The 22,703-nt window shown below is 45.5% G+C and overlaps 2 protein-coding genes across 2 annotated transcripts in view; both read right to left on the bottom strand.

Moving 5' to 3' along the window:
- Positions 1 to 10,174, bottom strand: part of iqgap2 (IQ motif containing GTPase activating protein 2) — a 35,488-nt gene extending 25,314 nt beyond the window's left edge. The window contains exons 1-4 of the mRNA XM_060054234.1: positions 9,849 to 10,174; positions 7,171 to 7,270; positions 1,914 to 2,070; positions 522 to 599 (exon numbers count right to left, since the gene is read on the bottom strand). Coding sequence (XP_059910217.1) covers positions 522 to 599; positions 1,914 to 2,070; positions 7,171 to 7,270; positions 9,849 to 9,894 — 381 coding nt within the window. The 5' untranslated portion in view covers positions 9,895 to 10,174. The remainder of the gene's footprint in view (positions 1 to 521; positions 600 to 1,913; positions 2,071 to 7,170; positions 7,271 to 9,848) is intronic.
- Positions 10,175 to 10,623: 449 nt separating this feature from the next.
- sv2ca (synaptic vesicle glycoprotein 2Ca) overlaps positions 10,624 to 22,703 on the bottom strand; it is a 15,834-nt gene continuing 3,754 nt past the window's right edge. The window contains exons 2-10 of the mRNA XM_060054233.1: positions 18,685 to 18,818; positions 17,757 to 17,846; positions 17,143 to 17,253; positions 16,969 to 17,057; positions 16,283 to 16,447; positions 15,869 to 16,002; positions 15,069 to 15,275; positions 14,484 to 14,643; positions 10,624 to 14,254 (exon numbers count right to left, since the gene is read on the bottom strand). Of these exons, the coding sequence (XP_059910216.1) occupies positions 14,071 to 14,254; positions 14,484 to 14,643; positions 15,069 to 15,275; positions 15,869 to 16,002; positions 16,283 to 16,447; positions 16,969 to 17,057; positions 17,143 to 17,253; positions 17,757 to 17,846; positions 18,685 to 18,818 (1,274 nt within the window). The 3' untranslated portion in view covers positions 10,624 to 14,070. The remainder of the gene's footprint in view (positions 14,255 to 14,483; positions 14,644 to 15,068; positions 15,276 to 15,868; positions 16,003 to 16,282; positions 16,448 to 16,968; positions 17,058 to 17,142; positions 17,254 to 17,756; positions 17,847 to 18,684; positions 18,819 to 22,703) is intronic.

Genomic DNA, 22,703 nt, shown 5'->3' with positions numbered 1-22,703 from the left:
ACATGATAGCAGTCCTTGAACTTAAACTCTTACACAAAATGATTTGAAACGTATCCGCCTCAACACAACTCCTTCCAGTAACTCTCCTGAGGGAAAAAGGCTTTTGTCATCGCTCATAAAAGATGGATTGGTGTTAATGCCACTCTTTCAGGACTGCACGCCCTCGTCTCGATTACATGTGTCAATGTTTACCATTTGTTTTGGCCAAATAACAGCACCAATAACAGGTGTGCGTGTGTGCGTGACTGCATGCGTGTACCCATGACATAGGAAAATATCCAAATGCTAGACCACTCGTTCTCAGAGTTTGGCATAATCACTTAATCGCTTCGTGTGTAATAATAAAAAAAAGTATTTTTTTGAATTGCTAACGTGAGGTCTTGTTAAAACCTATGGAACACAGGCACATTTTAAAGTTGCACAGATACACATTTAGAACCAAAAGGGCCGTTAATGAGATGGGAAGGGAATACAGACAGGGAACGCCGTGTGACACCCCGACCCCAGCAAGGCCGGCTCACCTTGGGCAGCCCGATGGATTCCATGGCCCGGAGCCAATGCACAGTGTTGTCGGTGTGTCTGAAATGTAGCCCTGTGCTCTGAGATAAGAAACGATAGAACAAAAAACACATTGATATGAGCCTTCAGACACACAATAGGGGTTAAACAACATTCAGGACTTCAACAATATCGGCATGTTAATCGGGTCTGGAATATCAAGCAAATTTCCCAGGTAACCAAAGCAAACATCCCGATCGGATTTGATCATGCACCCCAAAATCCTCTACATATACCATCAGGAACGGTCTCATTTCACATGAAAGGCTTGACTGGCTTGGCTCCCAGCATGCACTGCTTAAAGGTCCCATGACATGCCACCAGGTGTGGTGTGATTAGCCGTTGCAAGCAGTTTTCGAAATCTGTCCCTTATGACATCACAGGTGGGCGTGTCCACCTAGATGTGTGACGGATAGATGAGCAGCGTTTGCTACAGTCCACTGGGTAGGCTGGTAGACTGATCTGTCGGGCACACATCTAGGTGGACACGCCCACCTGTGATGTCATAAGCTAAGGGACAGATTTCCAAAATGGCTTGTGACAGCAAATCAACCCACACCTGGTGGCATGTCATGGGACCTTTAACCTCTGCATAGTACTCAGTCTGCAGCAGCAGCTCGCACATCACGTCTCTCTACGTCGTCAAACCCCTGGCTCCCAGTGGCAGGTCACACCCAGTTCAAATCCTTGAAGTTGGCCTTCTAGGCAGTCTCCGGATCAGCCCCACCCTCCAGCATCATTCACATCTCCCTTCTGCCCCACCCCTCCACACTAATGAACAGCGTCTGGCACTGCTTAAACTGAGTGGCACCTATCATCAGTCCGGACTCCTTTCATGTTTGTTAGCCCGCCGGTGGAGCGGGTTACATAGAGCCAGAGAATCGCCCTCCCAGAAGACCTGCAGGTATAGGATCCGCAGAATCCCTCCCTATCCTCAAAAAGCACCTTATTTCATGAACTGACTTTGCACACGGTTGATGACATCTGCAGGTGCAGAACGCAGAATCTGTGTGGTTGCAACATCATTGATAAGGAAAATGGTATGCTTAGATTGTTTTCTCCACCTCACTTGCTTAGACTTTAAGTGCCTGCCAAAGCAGGTCACATGTCCTTGTGTTTCCCAACGCCATGGCTTTCCCAATCCGAGGTTGTTAACAGGAAGTAATGACATGGAGGATCTAAATTCAGAAGCTTCCCGTTTGGCAAGTCTATTGAGGAATTCACAGGAAACGCCCACCAAGGGGTTAACCGGCGTGTCAGTAGAGGTCTTTAACCTCACCAGGGGTTATCTATATTAGAGACAGGACTATGGCCAGGGGAGACAGAGATCACATGGAAACGGACATGTACAACACCTTGTATCGGGTCTGGTCTCTGTCGTAGATCTTCTTCTGGGACACCATTTTGGGGGCGAAAAAGGTTGCGAGTTTGCCCAGGTAGACGCCGTTCCTCAGCCCCTCCTCCAGCTCGGTGGTGGGGGGCAGGTCCTCCTCCAGACAGGCCTCCATCCACCTGAGAGCGAGGCAGAGGACAGAGAGAAGGTCCCGTTAGGACGAGGATCTCGCTGGGGCTTATCCGGTGGACACAGCAGTGAAGACCAATCGAAGGAACAACGACACCTTGGATAGGGGTACACCTAGTTTCAAGTAGTTATTAGAAGCTTGAGGGTGACACTAAAGACCGGGGAAACGATCAGGGAACGAATCAAGGTCAAACAATATGAAAGCAATCTTTTGCAATTTCCAGACCTCCAGACGCTTTGCAATTGATCGTTCAAGTTGACTTTTGCCTGCCTTCATCGCCATGGATACAATGGGGATATAAACAAACAACAAACTCTTATCTTGTCCTCACCTTGCTAGCTGAGATCTAAGAGAAAGCAGCGCGAGCTAGCTCTCCAGCGACTGGGTGCATACACACATACCCAGCGGGAGTCAATATTGGTTTTTCCTTCACCTGACGTAGCGCTTGCTTCAAAGGGAAAAAGCCAACAGATCAGAAAGCCCCTTGTGTAGAAATATACAAAGTGAAGTATAGAGTGAGGAATACGATTATTTTGTCATGCCTTTGACCATGGCATGCGAGTATTAGTGGAGAAGCGTCATGTACCTCATGGATGAGGAAGAGTTGTTTTTGGTAATAATGCACTGCTTCATTAGCTTTGTCTACAGAGTAATTACCTAATCGACATTCCTTCCCTCCCGGGGTTACCTAGATGTGACCCTACACGGACACGGAACATCCTGTTCTTCGGCTGATGTTTGACACTGGATGGACACACCCTGCTCTCCTCACCTTTGTATATGACCTTATTAGGACATACTATACCACCTTACCCTGAACTCCTTTCTCTATTCCTCAATCCTTCCTCCACAAAATCTTTGCATCTCCTTTAGACTCTGTAGACGACTGGACAGCATCTTGTAGCTCTTTATTCAGCGTGCTTCACTTAACAACTCAATGTCTAGACATTCAACAAGGGATTATGGGATGTCTGAAGAGCTATGCCTTGGTGCAAAGCGATCGAATGCCTCGATTCCTGATATGCATGCAAATGAACATTAAAGTTATCCAAGAGAACTGGTTACCAAAGCATGAGTGCTTGTTAAATAAGCTAATGGCTGCATTTAAGAATACTTCCAGAGACTTTCATCAATGTAACCAAGAGCTCATGAATGTAACCGAAATAGCTTGGCTACACATCGCAGCCTATGCAACATTCATTCATTCATTCATTCATTTTTCATTAAGTTAACATACGGAACTGCTGTGGCTGGGAGTAGCCAAGATACCCAAGGGCCAGTATGGGTATTGTTATTGGGGCACTGTTATCGTCTGTCCATGTGCACTGTTTCCTGCAGTTCTTTTGCAAGCTGCTTTTAGACTTGATTGGTAATATTTGACCAGTCTGTAAAACTCTATAAAGCCTTTGTGAATGCCCCAAAGAGCAGGCCAAAGAGCAGGGCCCAGTGTGCTGAAATCACAATCGGGTTGATGATTGAATGGCAGGTCAGGGATGTTGCTATGTGTCCGCTGGGGTGAGAGAAGGGACACCAAAGGGCCATCATTGCCGAGAAATAAGAGTACTGCGGACAGGGAGATGGAGAGCACGGAAATCAGCATAGTCGCATCACTGATGTGCTAATGGAATGCAATTTTTACTATAGACTAACTGAGCAACATGACCTACATTAAAAAATAGATGATAACGCCACGGTCAAAGTCCAAATCACATAAGTATGGTGGGCTCTGTCGGGTTATTCACTGTGGCATTACAGAAAAAGCCTGTACTCTTAGCGTCTGTTAATGATTTGCGAGTTTGAGTGACTCATCATCCGTGTGCGAATCTGTTAGATATTAGCTTGCTGCCTGGAAGTGAGACCATATTTTCCAGGTTGCCTCAGTGACAGTCTCCCCAGACTCGTCTGAGAAGGTATTTGCTAGCCATCTCCATGTTAATGTGGACACCAGCCAGGGACAGGGGGGACTTGAGCTCTGTTAAGTTAGTGTGTCATCTCACTCATGAGTTCATTACCCGAGTAAGCCCCACACACACACACACACACACACACACACACACACACACACACACACACACACACACACACACACACACACACACACACACACACACTTTATTCTCATTAAGGACGAGCAGGGGCCGTTCAGATCAGTGTCTGCAAACATGTGTCAGCACTTTGGGAGAAAACACTATCGCACCATGCGCTGTCAACAGATATCTAGTGGAGTGTGTGTGTGGCGAATGTCCCTTAACAAGCACAACAACATCACCGGAACCACCGCTGTCAGCTAAAGCAGTAAGTAGGGGGTGATTGCAGCCAACACAACACAGAACAACATGGGTCCTTAAATCACAGTAGCATTTAACTATTTGGGGAGCACAGTGGCCATTTACTGACACATAAAAAAAAAAAAAGGAATCCAATTCCTAAAGTCAATATTGAAGTAAGAGATCCCACTACGTTTAGGTTCATGTGGTTAGGCCCTTGAAAATGCGCCAGTTTCCAGTAACGATAACAGCTCGGTTGCAAACACACACCGCTACAAAAATATGTTTCACTGAACGACAATGAGCAGTAAGGCTGAACGCCCTGAAGATTAAGTTAAGATACAAACATAATCTCCCACAGAGCAAAGGCACCGTCGACTGGGAATCCTGAGAGGGCCAGGGTGTGTTTTGGAGCCAGCACCTGCTCCAGAATCGGCATTCTGCAGCCCTTACGTGAGGCGACATTGATCCAATGGCTTGGAAAGTGACTTGATCTCAGGGAGGCCGGTAAAAGGGGGGAAATCATACTATTGGTGTAACCAGACAGATAGGACAAAATGAGCTAAAATATAACATTTTGCTTCATGAAACTGAGAAGAGAGAGAAGAGATCCCAAAATAACCTGTAATTGAAACTGTGACCAACTATAGACAATGGCCTTTGTGTTGTTGTGTGTCTGTGTAAACTATGATGGGCAAAGTCAGAGTTCCAGGAGAGGAATGTTCCTACCAAGACAACAAATAAGTTAAAATAGTGGTTCCCATAGTCTCTATTGATGTAGGATCAATCAGGACCAATATAAATCAGATTATCTATCAATCTATTAAAAAATCAACAGGAATAGCAGGAGGAAAGGGGCTGTGAAATAGCAGGTTGGTTAGAGAATGAGTACGTCCTGTCTGGATGACAGGACACGCAGGACTTCCTGTAGTAACAACAATGTAGTGAGAAATCAAGTCAGAACTTTCCCCCTGGTCTCCATATGTTTGTGTCCCCCTCCTCCTCCAAACAGGCTTTCCTGTCATTGTCTCTGCTGCAACTGACCGGGCTAAACAAAACAGACCGTCTCTCAGGACCCTAGCACCGGCGATCATATCCGTCTAAAACGGTAGCGAGCAGACCCCCAAGATGAATGCCCTAAATGTAAAAGATGAAGACCTCAGGTCTCGTCCTCTTAGGGGGTCATCATGTAAATGAGCCAAGCTCATTGAGGGTTTGTTTTGCTTGCCATTAGCCAAAGTGGGATTCAGCAAAGGTAGGATTGAAGGGAATGTAGCCCAAACATATGCTTCTGAATGATCATCGGCTAATCATCCCAAATTAAAAGTCAGGCAAATTATGGTGAATGTTTTTTTTCCCCCTGGTATCTAAGAAACGAATAAATGTTCATTTGTAGCAGGGGTTGCATGATTTCATATAAAGCATTTGTGCAACTGGTAGGTAGGGAGGGTCTCTTTAAGATGATAATGCATTTACACTTATTTTGAAAGGCACACATGAGGACTTGGTAAACCCCTTAGAAATGACCGTTCTATGATGGACACAAATGAGGATGCTTATGTGATAACAATCAGAGCGAGTGAGTCAGTACTACTGGCTTTTGATGCCAGTTGAGCCGAGCCTAATCCATAAAGTCGGCAGAAATTAGCACTAATCCTAATCCCGATTGACACCTTTCCTAGAATAGAGGTTTCATCCCTCAAAGGAGAGAGAAGAGGGACACTCAGCAGTGCTGGGACTGAAAAATATACTACTCATCAAGACTACTGTCTTAGAACAGGTTTGACCAATGTTTAACAACTATGGTTGCTGTAAATATAAAAATTGTTGTCCTTTCTACAAGGGTCACCAACAGACCTTTAGAACACTGTTGCCCCATGCTGATTAATTGATGGTGTCTGATTAAATTCAGTCAAAGACAGAACTCTTTCGCTATAAATCTTGCCAATTTTCCATTGTGTTAGGATTTGTTAACAAACAAATGCATGAACAATGAGTTGTATCAGGAAGCCAGCTCAATGTGACTTTCACATGCGCCACTGGACACAGCCGATGAGGTGCCTTTATCAAAACGGCAGTTGAGCCACCTGCAACATAACATTTTCATGTAGACAGATTGAAATAGGGACCAAGCTATGTGGACCTTTTAGCAGTCAGCCGACACACACATGTAGTAATGGCCCCAAAATATGGTAGGGAATACTAGTACAGTAGAAGGAAGGTAGTTTCTCTCAGCCCATGCTGATGCATTCAGTGGTCATGCCGAGTCACACTTATTATAGTCACATCAAAGCTTATCAAATAGTTTAAAATGGCTACAACCACCCCACGTTTACCGAATGAAAAACATGCTTCCTGTTAAGTTGGCTGCCGTTGGGTAAAAGGCAGGAAGTGGTTCAGTTTCAGCCCTGAGCACTGTGACAGATATCACAAGTTTCACAATTAGGCCTATATCAAGTCTGACATCATATCATCAGGCGTTTCTCTTTTGTCCTTTTAATGTTGAAATTGTATAACTAGGATTGTGCATTTCGATGAACCTCAATATTCTGTACTATAAAATCAATACTGCAAACAATAATCTATAGTGCTTGCACTGCAGTAATCATTAAATATACAACTCTTTCTTTCATGTTACCAAGTATAACACCAACAAGGGCAATTTTAACTGTAATGCTTTCTTCCATCTCCGACCAGGATCACCTCTTAAGACAGCAGCCCTCACATGTGCTTTCAGAAGCCTTTGAGACTTCCACCGGGAGTCCACACCGCCCTACCCTCTGGCCCTGCCATTGGCCAGCGCTGGTCTCCTTATGACTCACCGCTTGGCCTCCTCCAAGTGACAGAGGTACTCGTAGGCGATGTTCTGTCGCCGGCGCTCGTCCATCTCCTCCGCGGACGTCCTCTCGTCATCCTGGATGGCTACGAAAAGCGAGCAGAGTGTGAGGTACTTTTTATATGTAAAGTAGAGATCTATCTATTAAAAGGGGACATATTATACCAACAGGTGTGAGTGTGATTAGCCGTTGCAAGCCGTTTTTGGGGAGTGTTCACCTAGATGTGTGACGGATAGATGAGCAGCGTTTGTTACAGTCCACTGGGTAGGCTGGTAAGACTGATCTATCCAGCACACATCCAGGTGGACACGCCCACTTGTGATGGCAGAAGAGGCAGATTACCAATTTCTTGCAACGGCTATCACACTCACACCTGGTGGTATAATATCAAACTGACTCATGGAAAGAGGAGGGCAAGTTTATCATATGATTTATAAGAGCTATATATTTAGGCTGTGGATCTGAAATAATGGCAATACACACCACGATGATGGTATTCCAGCCAACTTCACATAAAAGGCTTTCCAGAGGAAAACTGTAACCCGGCCTATATGAGGAATTGCCTCCAAAAACAAGATTCAAGGTGGTAGGGGCAGCACACACATACCTGACACCTGTCTGTTAGAAAACCCAAAACTATCATGATATTCAAAGCTTTTGTGACTTAGTCGAACTAAGGTAGGCAAATTGACATTTTATCTTTAGCTTAACGGCTGTGAGATTCAATCAATGCAAAACATTCCTGCGCAATAACATTTGAGAAATATAATTGTGAGCGTAACATTAAATGCAGGCCAGATTCAAGCAGGTTTCGAAAAAACTACTTAATGCTCACAAGCAATCTCATTATGACTGTTAGAAACCGAAACATTAGTCGGAGCCTGCATTAAATCTGATGCTCCAATAAACCCTATTTGACCCAGTGTGGTCTATGAGGAGCTACACCTGACTTCTGCCGAGCGTTGACCTTTAGCTGCAGGTTAATGAGCTCCACCTCACCTCCAGCACGCCTCATCCACCCCCCGCCTCCCTCCCTCTGCCTTCCAATCCAATCAAATCCCTTTACTTCTGGCAGAGTGGAGGAGCGGTTGGAAGCTCAGAGTGCTGAGTCACAGACCACTGTTCCCTCTGACTGGATTACGCACCACTGCTTCGGTGAATGTGGTCCAGTTGAGTATACGCTTCCAAGTCAGGGGAAAGGCCTGTATAGGTTTATCTGTGATTTACTCAGACAAAGAGATGACGCGACTTTGCAATAAACACATACCTGCAGATAAAATTACAAGGAGTTGCAAGGAGGACACACACACACACACACACAGATCCCTGGCCCAGCTGGCCAGTAAGAGGGGGTGTGAATGCCCGGTTCTGAAGTATTGGCTCCCCTGCATGCGTGGACCCCCACACTGACTCACACTTCCTGGAAGAGGCCAAGTGCACTCTTGCAGCAAAGGGGCGCTGCCTATAGGCCTATTCTTAAATGTTGGATGATTGTGTAGTCTTTGTCGAAGGTTCACTGAGTATAACTTAGAATCTCTTGTGATAATGACTCACATGCAAGTTTGGCTGAGGGCTGTTGTATCTGCGTTTGGTTTCCCCAGGAAAACAACTCAAGAATAGGGCTGAGATTATAGGTCTTCCATTCGTGGGGAAATCCACATAACATGGTTAGCGTGTGACATAGTCCGTGACTGACTGTGACTATCAGATATTACCATAACACTTGAGACAATTGTTCTCTATGACAGAGGGCTACACTCATCAGGTTTGAAAGACAATCAAAACATCACAAGACAAATGTAAAGGGAGAGATAACTGACCAAACTCTCTTCAAACCTTTTAGACTTTAGGCAAACAACTTTTTGTTTCCTGACAGTATACCTTTTCACATGTCAGCTGATCTAAATGGTGTTAAGTAAGCAAGTATTTTTTGTCTTGACATGGGTTAATAGAGTAGCCTGTTGAAGTATTGATGAGTGACGATTGATTTCAACTCTCTCAAAGTTGAACTTTGCCCTCTAATCAAATCTCACTCAGTGCTGACTTAACAGCAGGCTTAAGACTGTTTTTTTGAGGTAACTTCCTTTAGTTCAGGATAGCTGTCGACTTCTCAACCAGTTTTTGCAGTTTAATAGTTAACCTTTGAAAAAAAACGTTTGACACACACACACACACACACACACACACACACACACACACACACACACACACACACACACACACACACACACACACACACACACACACACACACACACACACACACACACACACACACACACACTTCGGGGAGATTCCAATGACTGTGTAGTCACTACACAGTTAACCTATGAAAAACAACAGGGCTTTCTAGTGTTGGGCTACACTGCAGAACCACACTTTGACACAAACAGCAGAAAGATATAAATGGACTACCAATATCAAAATTGTATAAAGTCTGCCGTCACCAGGGAATATAGGACATGTTGTTTATAAAACATTGCAATGACAAATTTATTCAAAATATAAATTCAACCAGGTGAAGCACCTGTTCCTGATCACGATTCTTCTTGTCTTGGATTTAACGTTAGTTTAACATCAGCTTCAGTTCTACTTGCCGTTTAGGAGGTTCAAATAGTTTACGTTATCTCACAATTTACACGATAAAGAAACTTCGACACTTACTTCCATAACGCGGTTTTTGTACGCTGGCGGGTTCTTCATGGTACATCCTGCCTCGTTTCCTCCACCAAACTTCAAATACCGACTGAGTGCAGAGCGAGTGGCGCTGGTGAGTACCGTAAAGCTCAGGGTCAGCCGGGGAGTTGTAGGCTGCTGCTCGGACCCCCACTCAAAAGTCAAAGAGGTGTCAAAAGTTGGATGAATGTGCAAGTTTGCTGAAATATATCTCCATAGCGCCCAGTGTTTACCCCTGCTGAATGAACGCCTTTACTACTACGTTTCTCCGCTCCCACTGCGCCCTCCAATAAAATGATTGATGGGGCAAAACTATTCAGCGTTGGCTCCATCTAGTGGCGATAGATATCTGCTTATCCTGCAGCCTGCTTGGGTTTAGCAAATATGTAGGTTGTAGATAAATTTGTAACATCCTCTATAACACAATATATATAAAAAAATATTTAATTCTAGGTTTTCGATGTTTTTTTTTCCTATTACAATGCTTATAATGAAATTAATATGATATTGATTCAAAATTAGCCATTTGATTAATTTCCAATATCAGTCGCTAGATGGCAGCATCAATTTGTTGCAACATTGCATCACATGTTGCAATACAATGTTTTAGTAAAAATAATAAATAATGAATGCATTTCCTTGTATTAATTGAGTCATCTTAGATTAAACATGAAAATATTTGTACATGTTAATAAATGCGTTAAACGTATACAGCATGATTTCCAATAACTGTAAAATGTGCAAATCAAATCACATGAACTGCTTGTGAACAGTTTGGAATTTTATTTAATACCAAGTAGTCATCTGTAATCTCTGCTTGCTTTCCCATTTATAATTGTATTCACATAGCAACACATGGAAAATAATCGTTTCTTTTTTCCACCCTTCGGAACCTTGAAACGGGTCCAGGCCTTCAGCAACTTCTCTCCCATTTATTTTCTTTCACAACAACTTCACAAACTCCCTTGTCACACGTCTTTGTTGACTTGCATAAAATGGGGAAAATAACTTACAAGTGTGATACATTCACATTTCCTTCCTCTTACAACATCAATCAACATAGTATGCCTTTATCGTCTGCCTGGCGAATTTACAATACGAAACACAAGGTTAAGCAGAAAAGAAAGACGTTTCTTTCTACATCCATGCAAATTTGTACACACATAGTTGTTTAGAAGAATGAAGCTCGGAGACATGGACACACAGAGATGTACAACAATTGACACAGTATTACAGAACACTTGCTTGGGCCAAGCATGACACCGCATGATTGTATTGTATTGAGGGACACACACACACACACTGAATGCAGAACTCCACCTATATCAGCTTTGATATGTACAATATTTACACTGTCAACACAAACACAGTCACACCTTGCACACAAACGTGGTCAAAAACAAGGACACACTCATACATAGTATATGAACACTCGTTCATCCACACATACACAAACAGATTTACAAACAGACACAAAGACATACACACATACACATACAGGCACGCACACACACGCACGCACGCACGCACGCACGCACACACACAAATGCACATACAATTTCACTGCATAACAGCAAAACCAGAAACCCAATTAATAACATGCCACCCTGAAATAAATAAATATTTAAATGAATAAATACATACATAAATAAATAAATAATTTAAATACAACAGATTCACAAGTTAAATGTCAAGCTTTTAACACACTTGGAAAAATATAGATGCAGTTCTCATGTTATTCTGCAATCTTCTGATGGAATAGTATGGACAGGGCTGCACGGACCAGTAGCTTTGTTTTGACACTGGTTTATATCAGTGCAACTGCTGTTGCTGACAATACAAATCCTATATATATTCTTTTTTTTTTGTTAAAAAACATATCGTCTAAAAATATCTGTTACACATTAGCAGCTCACCGACACACAGGTGGTTGATCCAAATGGAGTCCATGAAATCACACACATCCTTGCTGTGTTTTTCCTTAGACAGCCTTGGAAAAAAAAAAAGCCCATGGTAGTACAAGGAGAAAGCTAGACTACCTCAAAGCTACGATCACAGATACTACACAAAAATTGAACCAGGGAAACACAGGCCGATAGCAACAGCAAATACAAACTACAGGCACAAACAAAATGGGATTTGAGGACACTAGTTTACTTTTTCCTGGAGATTGGATGGAAGTGTTTATGGAGCTAATTTCATTCAACATTTAGGAAACATTTTGGCCAGATGTAACAGTTGATGGCATGTGAACTATGTTTTTGATTGATATGACAGTATGATATCAGTTTTAAAATCTTAAACTACAACTACACGAACATTTTACCTGGCTGACTATGGAAATGTGACACTGTTACCTTTTAGACAGTTATTCAGCTGTTGCAGCTGGATACTGTTTGGCGCCAGCATTCTGCGCTGATGCATAATATATTGCACCATTTTATCATATTATGCTCCATTGGTATCTTAGCCAAAAAAAAGGCAGTTTGTAAAATGGTATTCTCCCACATCTGGGGCTAATGTCACAATGACCTAGTCATTCTAAGCTTGGATATTTTAAACTCTTTGCCTGGGCTTTTTGTGTTCTGTGTACACACACACATATAATATTTTTTATATAGTATGATATTTGGATATGGCTCGGTCAAATGGTTCCAATGGTTAACATTGGTAATGGACGGAGCATCATTTTGCCACCATAAGCAATATATTTGAGGTCTGCTCCGGATACACTCTGATATGAACGGTATATCTTTCTTTTTTTCTTATTTTACATCCTGTACATTTTCTGTCCATCCAATCTAACCTTCAGAGGGGGGGGGGTGCTCCAGAGATGGAGAGGCACATTTAAAAAGGCTATTCAGTATTTTGAAAAAAGGAATCAGCATGATATGTCAACATCAAAGCCAGTGCCATGAGCAAGATCCTACACCGCGCTGATTCCAAATGTTTCAATGAAGCACAGCCCTGGTCAGAGAGCCACGATGACACCGCGCGGGGAGTGCAAGCCAACATCATGACAAAAATGTTTTCAAACTCTGCTTTTTTTCGTGGGAAGACATTAAAGAGTCATTTTCACATAGAAGCAAAAAAACAAGCATGTTGATATTTTAACATATCATACAACCAAATACATAGTTATTTTCATATGGCCTTTTTATTCTTAGGTAGGGGGTAGGGGTAGTGCAAAGGACTTTTGTGTTCTGCAAAGATGATCTACAACCCAAAGACTCATTAGAATGGGTAAAAGTTGCAGACTACATTTCGTGTTTGAATTGCGAAAACTGGCTTAAACGTATTATTTGACCAACTTTTTTTATTATTTTTAACACGCAAATATATGCTATCTCTGTATCTGTGTCTTTTTGTTTGTTTAAGTTTGGTGTGTGTGTGTGTGTGTGTGTGTGTGTGTGTGTGTGTGTGTGTGTGTGTGTGTGTGTGTGTGTGTGTGTGTGTGTGTGTGTGTGTGTGTATACATGTGTTTGAGTTTGATGAGTGTTGTTGTGTACGTCGTAGCCTTTTGTGTGTCTAGGGGCAGTTCCTGTGTGAGTTCTGTGGGCTAGAGCCAGCTGTCATACAGATGTGTGAGTGTGTCTGGCCCTTCTGATCCTCATTTCCCCACAGCAGGTTGGCACTGCTCATTACGGCTTGTTTTGACTCACCTCCCCATCTGTCCTCCTGTCCTAATAGGACTGTATCAATATCAGACATCTCGTGATCTCATTAGGTTACCCTACAAGCTCCAGCCATGTATTTTGTCACTCACCCTATATCCAAGACATCTCGTCTGGAATCATTGGTCTAGATGTGGTTCACCCCGTTTAAAAATAAGATGAATGGTAGTCTATTATCCTTAACATGTGGAGGCATTAATTTAAAATTGCTCATCTCTCATCTAATCAAGTCCAATTGTGTATTTGCATAATCAAATTTCCATGATCATTAATACAATCATGAACCATCAAAGAATCATAAGGTTCCTCAGCGACAGCAAGAAAAAGATGACCATCTTAATTAGCATTAGACCGTCAGAGATGGTCCGAAACACCAAATGAGAGCGAGCCTGTCTTCGGTCGTGTTCACATAAGAACCAAGCCCTTTGCACCACTCCTATGAGGAAGAGGATGATGGGGAGGAGGAGGAGGAGGAGGAGGAGGATGGGGAGGAGGTGGATTGGGAGGAAGAGGATGGGAAGGTGGGGGGGGGGGGGTTACATGAGTACATTTGCCCGGGTGTCTGGGAGCCGGAGGGCCACCAGGCCGCCGCCCACCAGGACGGACGAGGCCATGAGGATGGGGATGGCCTTGGTGATGCCCACCAGGGAGCCGAATATCAGGTTCCCCATCACGGCCGCCAGCTTACACAGGGCGTTGCAGAAGCCAAACCCTGTCCCCCTGGAGGGAGGGGGATAAAGGTATGTTTGGACACCGCAGTCATTCCTACATTTACTCAAATATATATATATATATTTTTTAATTATTAATAAATAAATCCTTGGTTATTTATGTCTCTGCGTGTGCAGAGGTAGGCTACTCAAATGGAATGACTTGTAGCATAATAGCATGCATAGTAAGTGAAGTTTGGAGCGTGGTACCAAACACGGCCTGGTGGTGGCGCACTCACCTCCTGCTTGTGGGGAAGGATTCTGTGGTGACCACGTCCAGGGAGTTCCACGCTGAGATGCTCAGGCCGTTGTACAGGCACAGCATGAATATCATCATGGACTCGCTGGTGCCAAACCACAGGAAGAAACAGCTGATGCCCGACAGAACCATGGAGCCACCTGGACACAAAACCAATACCAATACAAATACAGACACATACGCAGCGGTAGAACGAGAGGGAGACAAGCTGATGAATGGGGAGCTTTATGTGAGGAAGAAGGAGAGAGAGAGCGCTAGTGTATGTGACATCCCCTTGAATAATGGTCAAGAGAAGGGGGGGTGGACCCTGATCAAAATTGCCCTCTCATACGCCATGATGAATGCTACTCTCGTAGCATAAATCATTTCGATGTCCACAGTCAATCTTAAAACAAATGACTACAGAGCAGCCGATGACCTACCTACCCAATCATCTCCCGGACAGAGCCTCGCACACAAAGGCAATAGATAAACAGACACACGTACACGAACACACACGCACACATACACACACACACACACACACACACACACACACACACAAAAAAAAAAAAATTCTACCTACCCAGCATGGATAAGCGGCCGATCTTGTCCATGAGGAGAGCAGACACGATGTTTCCCGGCAGTACAGCCAGGGTCCCCAGGAAGTTGATGAAGTAGACCCAGTAGGCGCTGTAGTCATCATCAAACGTCATCTGGCAGCCCGTCTTGTTGTGCACGAAAGTGCTGTTGATCACCTCGGTGCCATCGATCAACTTGGAGTCATCGATGTCTAGTTGCAAAACACATCGGACAAAGGATAAGGTGACCGGAGGAGGCATAAGTCGACGTCTAGCCACAAAATCCATCGGGCAAAGATGGGGTGACCGAAGGAAGCTATCGGCGATGTCTAGCCACTAAAAACATCGGACAAAGGTTGGTGACCGGGGAAGCTATCGCGATGTCTAGCCAGTAGCCACACATCGGACAAAGATAGGGAGACCGGATTAAGTAACTACAAAACACATTAGACAAAGGGGAAGGTAACAGAGGAAGCTATCGTCGACGTCTAGTCACTAAAAACATCGGACAAAGGCGACGGTGACTGGATGAAGCTATCGTCGATGTCTAGCGACTAAAAACATCGGACGAAGGCAAAGGGGACTGAAAAACCTTTTGGGATGTCTAGCTATAAAACACATCGGACAAAAGTTAAGCGGAACAGAGGAAGGAATCGTCAATATCTAGCCACAAAACACAAAGGTGAAGGGGACTGAAGGAAGCGATCGTGGGGGTTGTGTACCTCGTCGTTCAGTCGGTACTCATGCAGTATCGTCCATTGTTGATACCGATGGTTACAGAACATGCACGCCTGCCTGGTCTAACCTGTATTGAAGAATTGAGATCCGATAATGGTGCAGTTGCGGAAGATGGAGCCCACCGATGTGACATCGTCGAAGTAGCAGGAGCGGAAGGTGGAGTCCACAAAGGTGACCGACCTCAACTTCATGCCGATGAATCTGGAACATTGTGAAAAACGTGATATTACAATATATTAAATTATAAACCGAGATGAAGCGACCATGCTTTAGTAGTTAATTTAAAATCAAGAATTCATATTCCAATGTCTTGCACAATTGCAATGACTAACAGACGTCTCCCACAATTAGTCGTCAATCAGTTGAGCTATCATCGACCTGACATAGTATTCAATACGTGACATTTAAAACCCCCACCGGTCGGCCCAGAGGCCGTCCCTCAGTAGGTCAGAGCTGCAGCAGTGGGCGCACTCTGCCGTACCTGTCATTGACGAAGACGCTGTTGGTGTGAATCTGGTTCTCCAGGGTGAAGTTGAAGGTAATGTCCTCAATGCGTTCGTTGCTGTGGCTCTTCACCTTGGAGGCGTAATCATCCGCCTGGAGGTGCTTGATGACATCAGGGAACCACACTGACAGCCCATAGTACCTAGGTAGCCAAAGGGGAGAGGGGGGGGGCAGCAAGCTAATCCGTCAAAATACAACCGATATTCAAGGTTGCCAGTGGAATTCCCCTCAGCCATCATTTCCCTCCCTTTATACTAGCTATTGCTGAGAGCACAACGTGTTTTTTGATAACGGACTGGAAAGATAAGGTGGTTCTTAAAAAGGAGCAAAAGGGGGCCTGTTTAAGTTTCTGTGTCTATCTCTGCTGGCGTTTCATTTCCATTCCTGGTTTTTGCTGAGACACCGCTGGGTCAGTATTGATTGAGAGGCCCCGTGATTGATTTCAGGGACCGACTTCTACTTCTACACAGCAGAGGGATCAGGCTGACAGGAAAGAAATGAGGTCGCACGTCTGGCTGCATTGTGCTTTCTCCCACCACAAAGAAGTGAGAGTTCTCCCTGCACAAAGGGTTGTACAGGAGAAGCTGGTTCATCAGAAAATCCTCAACCCCTAAACAAAAAGAATGTACCAATCACACTGAAACATATATCGTCATCGCTCACCCAAACGACAACGTAAACCACACGATGGCAAGGCGAATCATATTCTCCCGCATGGGGTAGTTGAAACACTTTTTCAGATTCACGTAGATCTGTAAGGAAAATGCATTTATTATTGTATATACAGCAGATGGGGAAATACATGTAGCATTACACGGTGGCATTAAGGAGCGGTACCCCATATATCTCCGCTTTGATTCTGAAGAATGCTTTGGAGACCGGGTTGCCAGATTCCGATTCCATTTCCACCAGTTCATCCAGTTGCTTGGGGATCTTTATTCTGTTCACCTGAATGATATAAACCACAGAAGAACAGCAGTGTTTTATTCTGCCTCACTTTAGGTTATGTTGTATCAAAATATTTCAAAAGGTTTCATGGATGGATGACATATTTGTTCGACAGATAATTTTTTTGTAAGACTGAATGCATTTGGGATAGCAAGACCAACAGCTCTTGCAAAAGACATGCGTGTGAAAGGTGTGTTTTTACCATGCAAAATCCTCACACCAAGCAGCGACACCATGGGGAGACTAAGAGGCTTTGCCAAAGCGCACCTCAGCCAGCAAATAAGTCTAAATGACACCAAACAGCTTCTAGACCCTTCACGATTCAGATATGATCCCGGAGAAAGCTTTTCTTTTTAAGGAAAAAAAACCCTGTCGTAGCGGGAGAGGGGAAAATAAGCCTCTTTGCTCTCCTAAGTGTGTGGCAGAACGCCAGCCCAGGCAGGAGCTGGCACAGCAGGAAGGAGAAGGAAGGAAGGAGAGAAGGAGGGAAGGAGTTAACTCACGGTGAAGACTTTCTCCGGCAGCCCCCGCGCCCGCATGTTGGTGTCGTGGATCTGCTTGAGGATCATCCAGGCCTCGTCATGCTTCCCCACCTGACAGAAGGCACAGAGGAAGCGGGGAAGGGAAGCCGAGGGGGAATTAATGGGATCAGAGCGAGAGCCACACACACACACACACACACACACACACACATACGTGTATATATAAGTGCACACACATGGTACGCACGCACGCTACCACACACCTTTACAAATACACAAACGCGCGCACACATACACATAAATAAACACACGCAGAGACACAGACACACACACACACACACACATTACATACGAGACACCCCCTTCTTTCCTGACAGCAGTCGTGTCACTTGAGTCACAACAGAGATGTGCCAACGCACGCACACACACACACAACTATACACACGCGCACACAAATTTACACTCAAACACACACACATATACACACACACACACACCGACACATTTTATACAACAAGACACCCCCTTCATTCCTGACAGCAATTGTGTCACTTGAGTCACGACAGAGATGAGTCATTTCACATCAAAGTGTGATTAGTGTACCACAGCAAGCCTGCGTGCACATCCTGCTGCTGCTACTGATGGGTAGTAGAAGGAAGCATGGAATGCTGTGTTGCCAAAGTCTCCAGGCTTAAGCTGACTCATACTGTCGAGGTCAGTATATGTGCAGTGGAGGAATCCCAAAAAAGTTATTTTATGTGATAGAAAATACAGCTTATATGACGCGGTTAGGATGATGAGGAGGAGGAGGAGGAGGAGAAGGAGGAGGAGGAGGAAGAGGATGGTGATGCGGGGAGGAGGAGGATGGGGATGATGAGGCAGAAGTGAGGAGGAGGAGTAGGATGCTGAGGAGGAGGATGAGGAGGAGGAGGAGAAGGAGGATACATACCTCTAGATAGAACCTGGGGCTCTCAGGCATAAAGGTGAGGGCCACCACGGCACAGACGCAGGGCAGGGCACACACCACCACAAACACCCTCCAACTGTGGAACTGGTAGGCTGAGCCCATGCTGAAACTCCAGCCTACAAACACAGAGAAAAAAATGCAATGAAGAAGCTGATGAAGCTGATAATGGATTAGCCATAGTTTGGCTAATACAGTTATAGGCAGATAATAGGAAGGATGAGGCAAGATTGTCCAGATTGGATGAGAACAACCATCAACGCACTCATTCACGTTCGGTTTCAATGTGATACAGTCGGCTGAAGAGTGGATTAGTGTTTGGTAATGAATACGTCATTGTGTCAATAGGATGTGTCTTAAAAGAACGGGCTGCCCGCATAAGATGTGTCCCAGGGTTGAACTTCTCCGACTGGTCTCCCTGAAGACCCCCCGCTTCATCTTGACAAATTCCCAACATGCTACAACTACAACTACTAAATCAAAGACAGGAACGCAACCAGGCAACCACCAGGCTAATCTTTTTGCAGGAGTGTCCTAATCAAAGCACGTGTGTAATTACTTGAAGACTCTTGAAGGGAAGGTCCCTGGGGGAGGGAGGAGCGGCGGCGTGTCCGTCGTGCACGCTATACTCTTATTAAAAGGGCGAAGGCGCCATTTGATCTGAGAGGCAGATTATACATGCCGTGATGCACGGAGCACTGTGGGAGACCAATGCACGCCTGTAAATAAAAGGTTGCCATTTAATAAAGGGGCCCCGCGTGGCCGGGGGAGAGTGATGTGTGAGCAGAGCTCAGAGATAAATGGTCATGCGGGGCACATGAGAGAGAGGAGGGAGAGAGAGAGGGGGAGAAAGGGAGAGAGAGGGGGGGGGGGGGAAAGAGAGGAGCGGGGGAGAGTGAGGGGGGAAGGGAGAGAGAGAGGGGGAGAGAGAGGGGGGGGAGAGAGAGAGAGAGAGAGAGAGAGAGAGAGAGAGAAGCGGAGAGGGGGGGGGAGAGAGAGATAGAGAGAGAAAGAGGGAGAGCCAAGCAAGACGTAGAGGGGGAGAGTAGGGAGAGAGAGAGGGGGGGAGAGAGAGAGCAAGTGGGAGAGAGAGACTGAAGCGAGACGGAGAGGGGGTGAGAGAGAGAAGGGGAGAGAGAGAGTGTGCGAGAGAGAGTTAGGAGAAGAGAGAGAGAGTGATAGAGAAAGAGAGAGAGTGGGGTGGGGAGAGCGAGCGAGCGATGGATAAAGAGAGAGTGAAAGCGATTTAGAGAGAGAAAGAGAGTATGACAGAGAGAGAGAGAGAGAGAGAGAGAAAGAGAGCACCAAGACAGGTTAATTGAATGTGTGGGGAAGGAATTGAGTGTTTTCTGCTAAGTTAAATCTTGTTGCACCTGATCTCAGCCCACAGGCACTCTCCTATGCTCATTAATCACTGTCGCTTGCACACAAACTCACCCGAGCACCAAAACACACACACACACACACACACACTGCTATGCGGCATGGCACAGAGCAAGGGAATATACACTGAAACACACGCATCCATATGCATGCGTGCTTTTGCACCCATATATGGTGTACCCATGCCCACAGCATCTGGACAAGATACACTCATGGAACCATAAATCCCACGCTGCCACCAAATGAAGGAAAGAAGCATTAGCAGGGAAATGTATGCAAATGATTAGTATAAATCACGCAGTCAAAGCTATATCGTAAAACACGAACGCTTTAACGTAACCACCTAAATTACTCATAAACCGATGATGCCACTTCAAACCCAAACACACACATTCACACACTCATGCTGCACATTTCATTTCCTTGATCATTGAATTGGATAATGAATATATTACTGTAACACATGGTGTCTTTGAGAAGAGCAATCCCCATAAACATATGTAATTTTCCCAATCATTTGATTCATTTAATAAAAAGGATGGTATCTGCTAACTATCTGCACATATTACTTCTTTACCATTCTTCATTATGTTTCTATTTCTGGATTAATACAGCAATATCACAAAATGTAAATAGTACTGTGAATCAAACTACCGGTATCTCAAATGGTATGGTTTTAAGGGGACATGAATGCTTTACCAAGTGAAGACAGAGAGTAAGTGAAAAAATCAATGCCTTCTTGTTGTTTAAATGTTTCACCTGTATGTGAACGTGGCCATTGTGTGGTGGCTCGTATGCGATCTATGCCTTGCGTATGCGCGCGGGTACGTGTGTACATGTGTACGTGTGTGTGTTTGTGTGTATTTGTGTGGGTTTACCCGCCCCCATAGGAGACACAGGGGATATAATTCCATGCTCTCAAATGAGCTTACATTTCACAAATGTAGCCGATGTGGAGAGAGGGAGGGGGGGAGGAGGGGGAGAGGAGGGGGGGAGGAGGGGGGGAGTCAGTCGTGACCTCCCACGTCTCCCTCCTTAGATCGTGCCGGGTGGAGGAGTTGCTCCCGGGTAGCAGCAGCACCCAATAAACAGGGCTGTGGGTGGGGGGTGGTGACGGTGGGGGCGGCGGTCGTGGTGATGGTGGTGGTGGTGGTGGTGGTGGTGGTGGCGGTGGTGGTGGTGGTGGTGGTGACGGTGGTGGTGGTGGTGACGGTGGTGATGGTGGTGATGGTGGTGGTGGTGGTGACGGTGGTGATGGTGGTGACGGTGGTGATGGTGGTGGTGGTGGTGACGGTGGTGATGGTGGTGATGGTGGTGATGGTGGTGGTGGTGGTGACGGTGGTGATGGTGGTGATGGTGGTGGTGGTGGTGACGGTGGTGATGGTGGTGGTGGTGGTGATGGTGGTGGTGGTGGTGACGGTGGTGGTGGTGGTGGTGGTGGTGACGGTGGGGCGGCGGTCGTGGTGATGGTGGTGATGGTGGTCGTGGTGATGGTGGTGATGGCGGTCGTGGTGATGGTGGTGATGGTGGTGGTGGCGGTGGTGGTGGTGGTGACGGTGGGGGCGGCGGTCGTGGTGATGGTGGTGATGGTGGTCGTGGTGATGGTGGTGATGGCGGTCGTGGTGATGGTGGTGATGGTGGTGATGGCGGTCGTGGTGATGGTGGTGATGGCGGTCGTGGTGATGGTGGTGGTGGTCGTGGTGATGGTGGTGGTGGTGGTAATGGGGGAGGTGCTCATTCTAATGGTTATGCCAGTTAAAGCGCTGTGTGGGAAATTTGTCTAAACATAAAACATTTCTCTTTTGTAAAAAGAGAGGCTTTGATAGAAATGCTTATCAGCAACCATGAATAACGTGCCTACGCTTTGGGGGGGGGGGGGGGGGTGGGGGGTGGTAAGGTGGGATGGTGGGGGGGGTTCTGCTCCGGCATAACCGCCCCCAGAGATGAGTGAGTTCATGTTCATGAGAGTGGTTCAATTAGAAGCGTGTCATATATAATGCAGCAGAAACTACGGATGTGAGGTTTTTGCCCCGCAACACTTTTGCTCTGGGCTTCAATGGTAACCCCCCCCCCCCCCCCCCCCCCTCCCCGCCGCCCCCTCCCGTCTGTTGCCTTAACAATGCGGTCTTTTCCCTCGCAGTCCTCGTTCCACCCTTAATGTTGTTTACGAAGACGTTGTTGTTCTGAAAGTCAAGGGAATTCAAAGTGTGTAAAGAGTTCACTTAAGAGTGGCCACTACCCATCACCTAACTCGACTCTAAGTGTCTCCGACGTCAAACCGTATCGAAGTCTTTCTTCTTTGGGCTCTTGCGTCAGAGTTCTCTCTCTTTTTGGCCTCATGACTATCTCCTTTCTGTATCCCCCCCCCCCCCCCACCCAGTGTGTTATTATGGGGGACACAGACAAAAGGCAGAGAGAGAGAGGGAGAGAGAAGAATGAGTGGAGGAGATAAAGCAGAGAGAGTGCAGAGAGTGAGTCAAGTGATGCTCCGCAGTGAGACGGGGAGAGAGAGGAGTACTCGGCCGCTCTGGGTTAGCGATGCCGTTACAAATCCCATTACCCTCATTATGGACCTAAATGAGTGAGTCAGCAGCGCCGATTACATAGATACATAGATAGAT

This window comes from Gadus macrocephalus, chromosome 6 (assembly GCF_031168955.1).
Source record: "Gadus macrocephalus chromosome 6, ASM3116895v1".
Classification (NCBI taxonomy): domain Eukaryota; kingdom Metazoa; phylum Chordata; class Actinopteri; order Gadiformes; family Gadidae; genus Gadus; species Gadus macrocephalus.
Note: the sequence above shows the minus strand (reverse complement) of the source record. Positions and strands in the feature narration are given on the sequence as shown.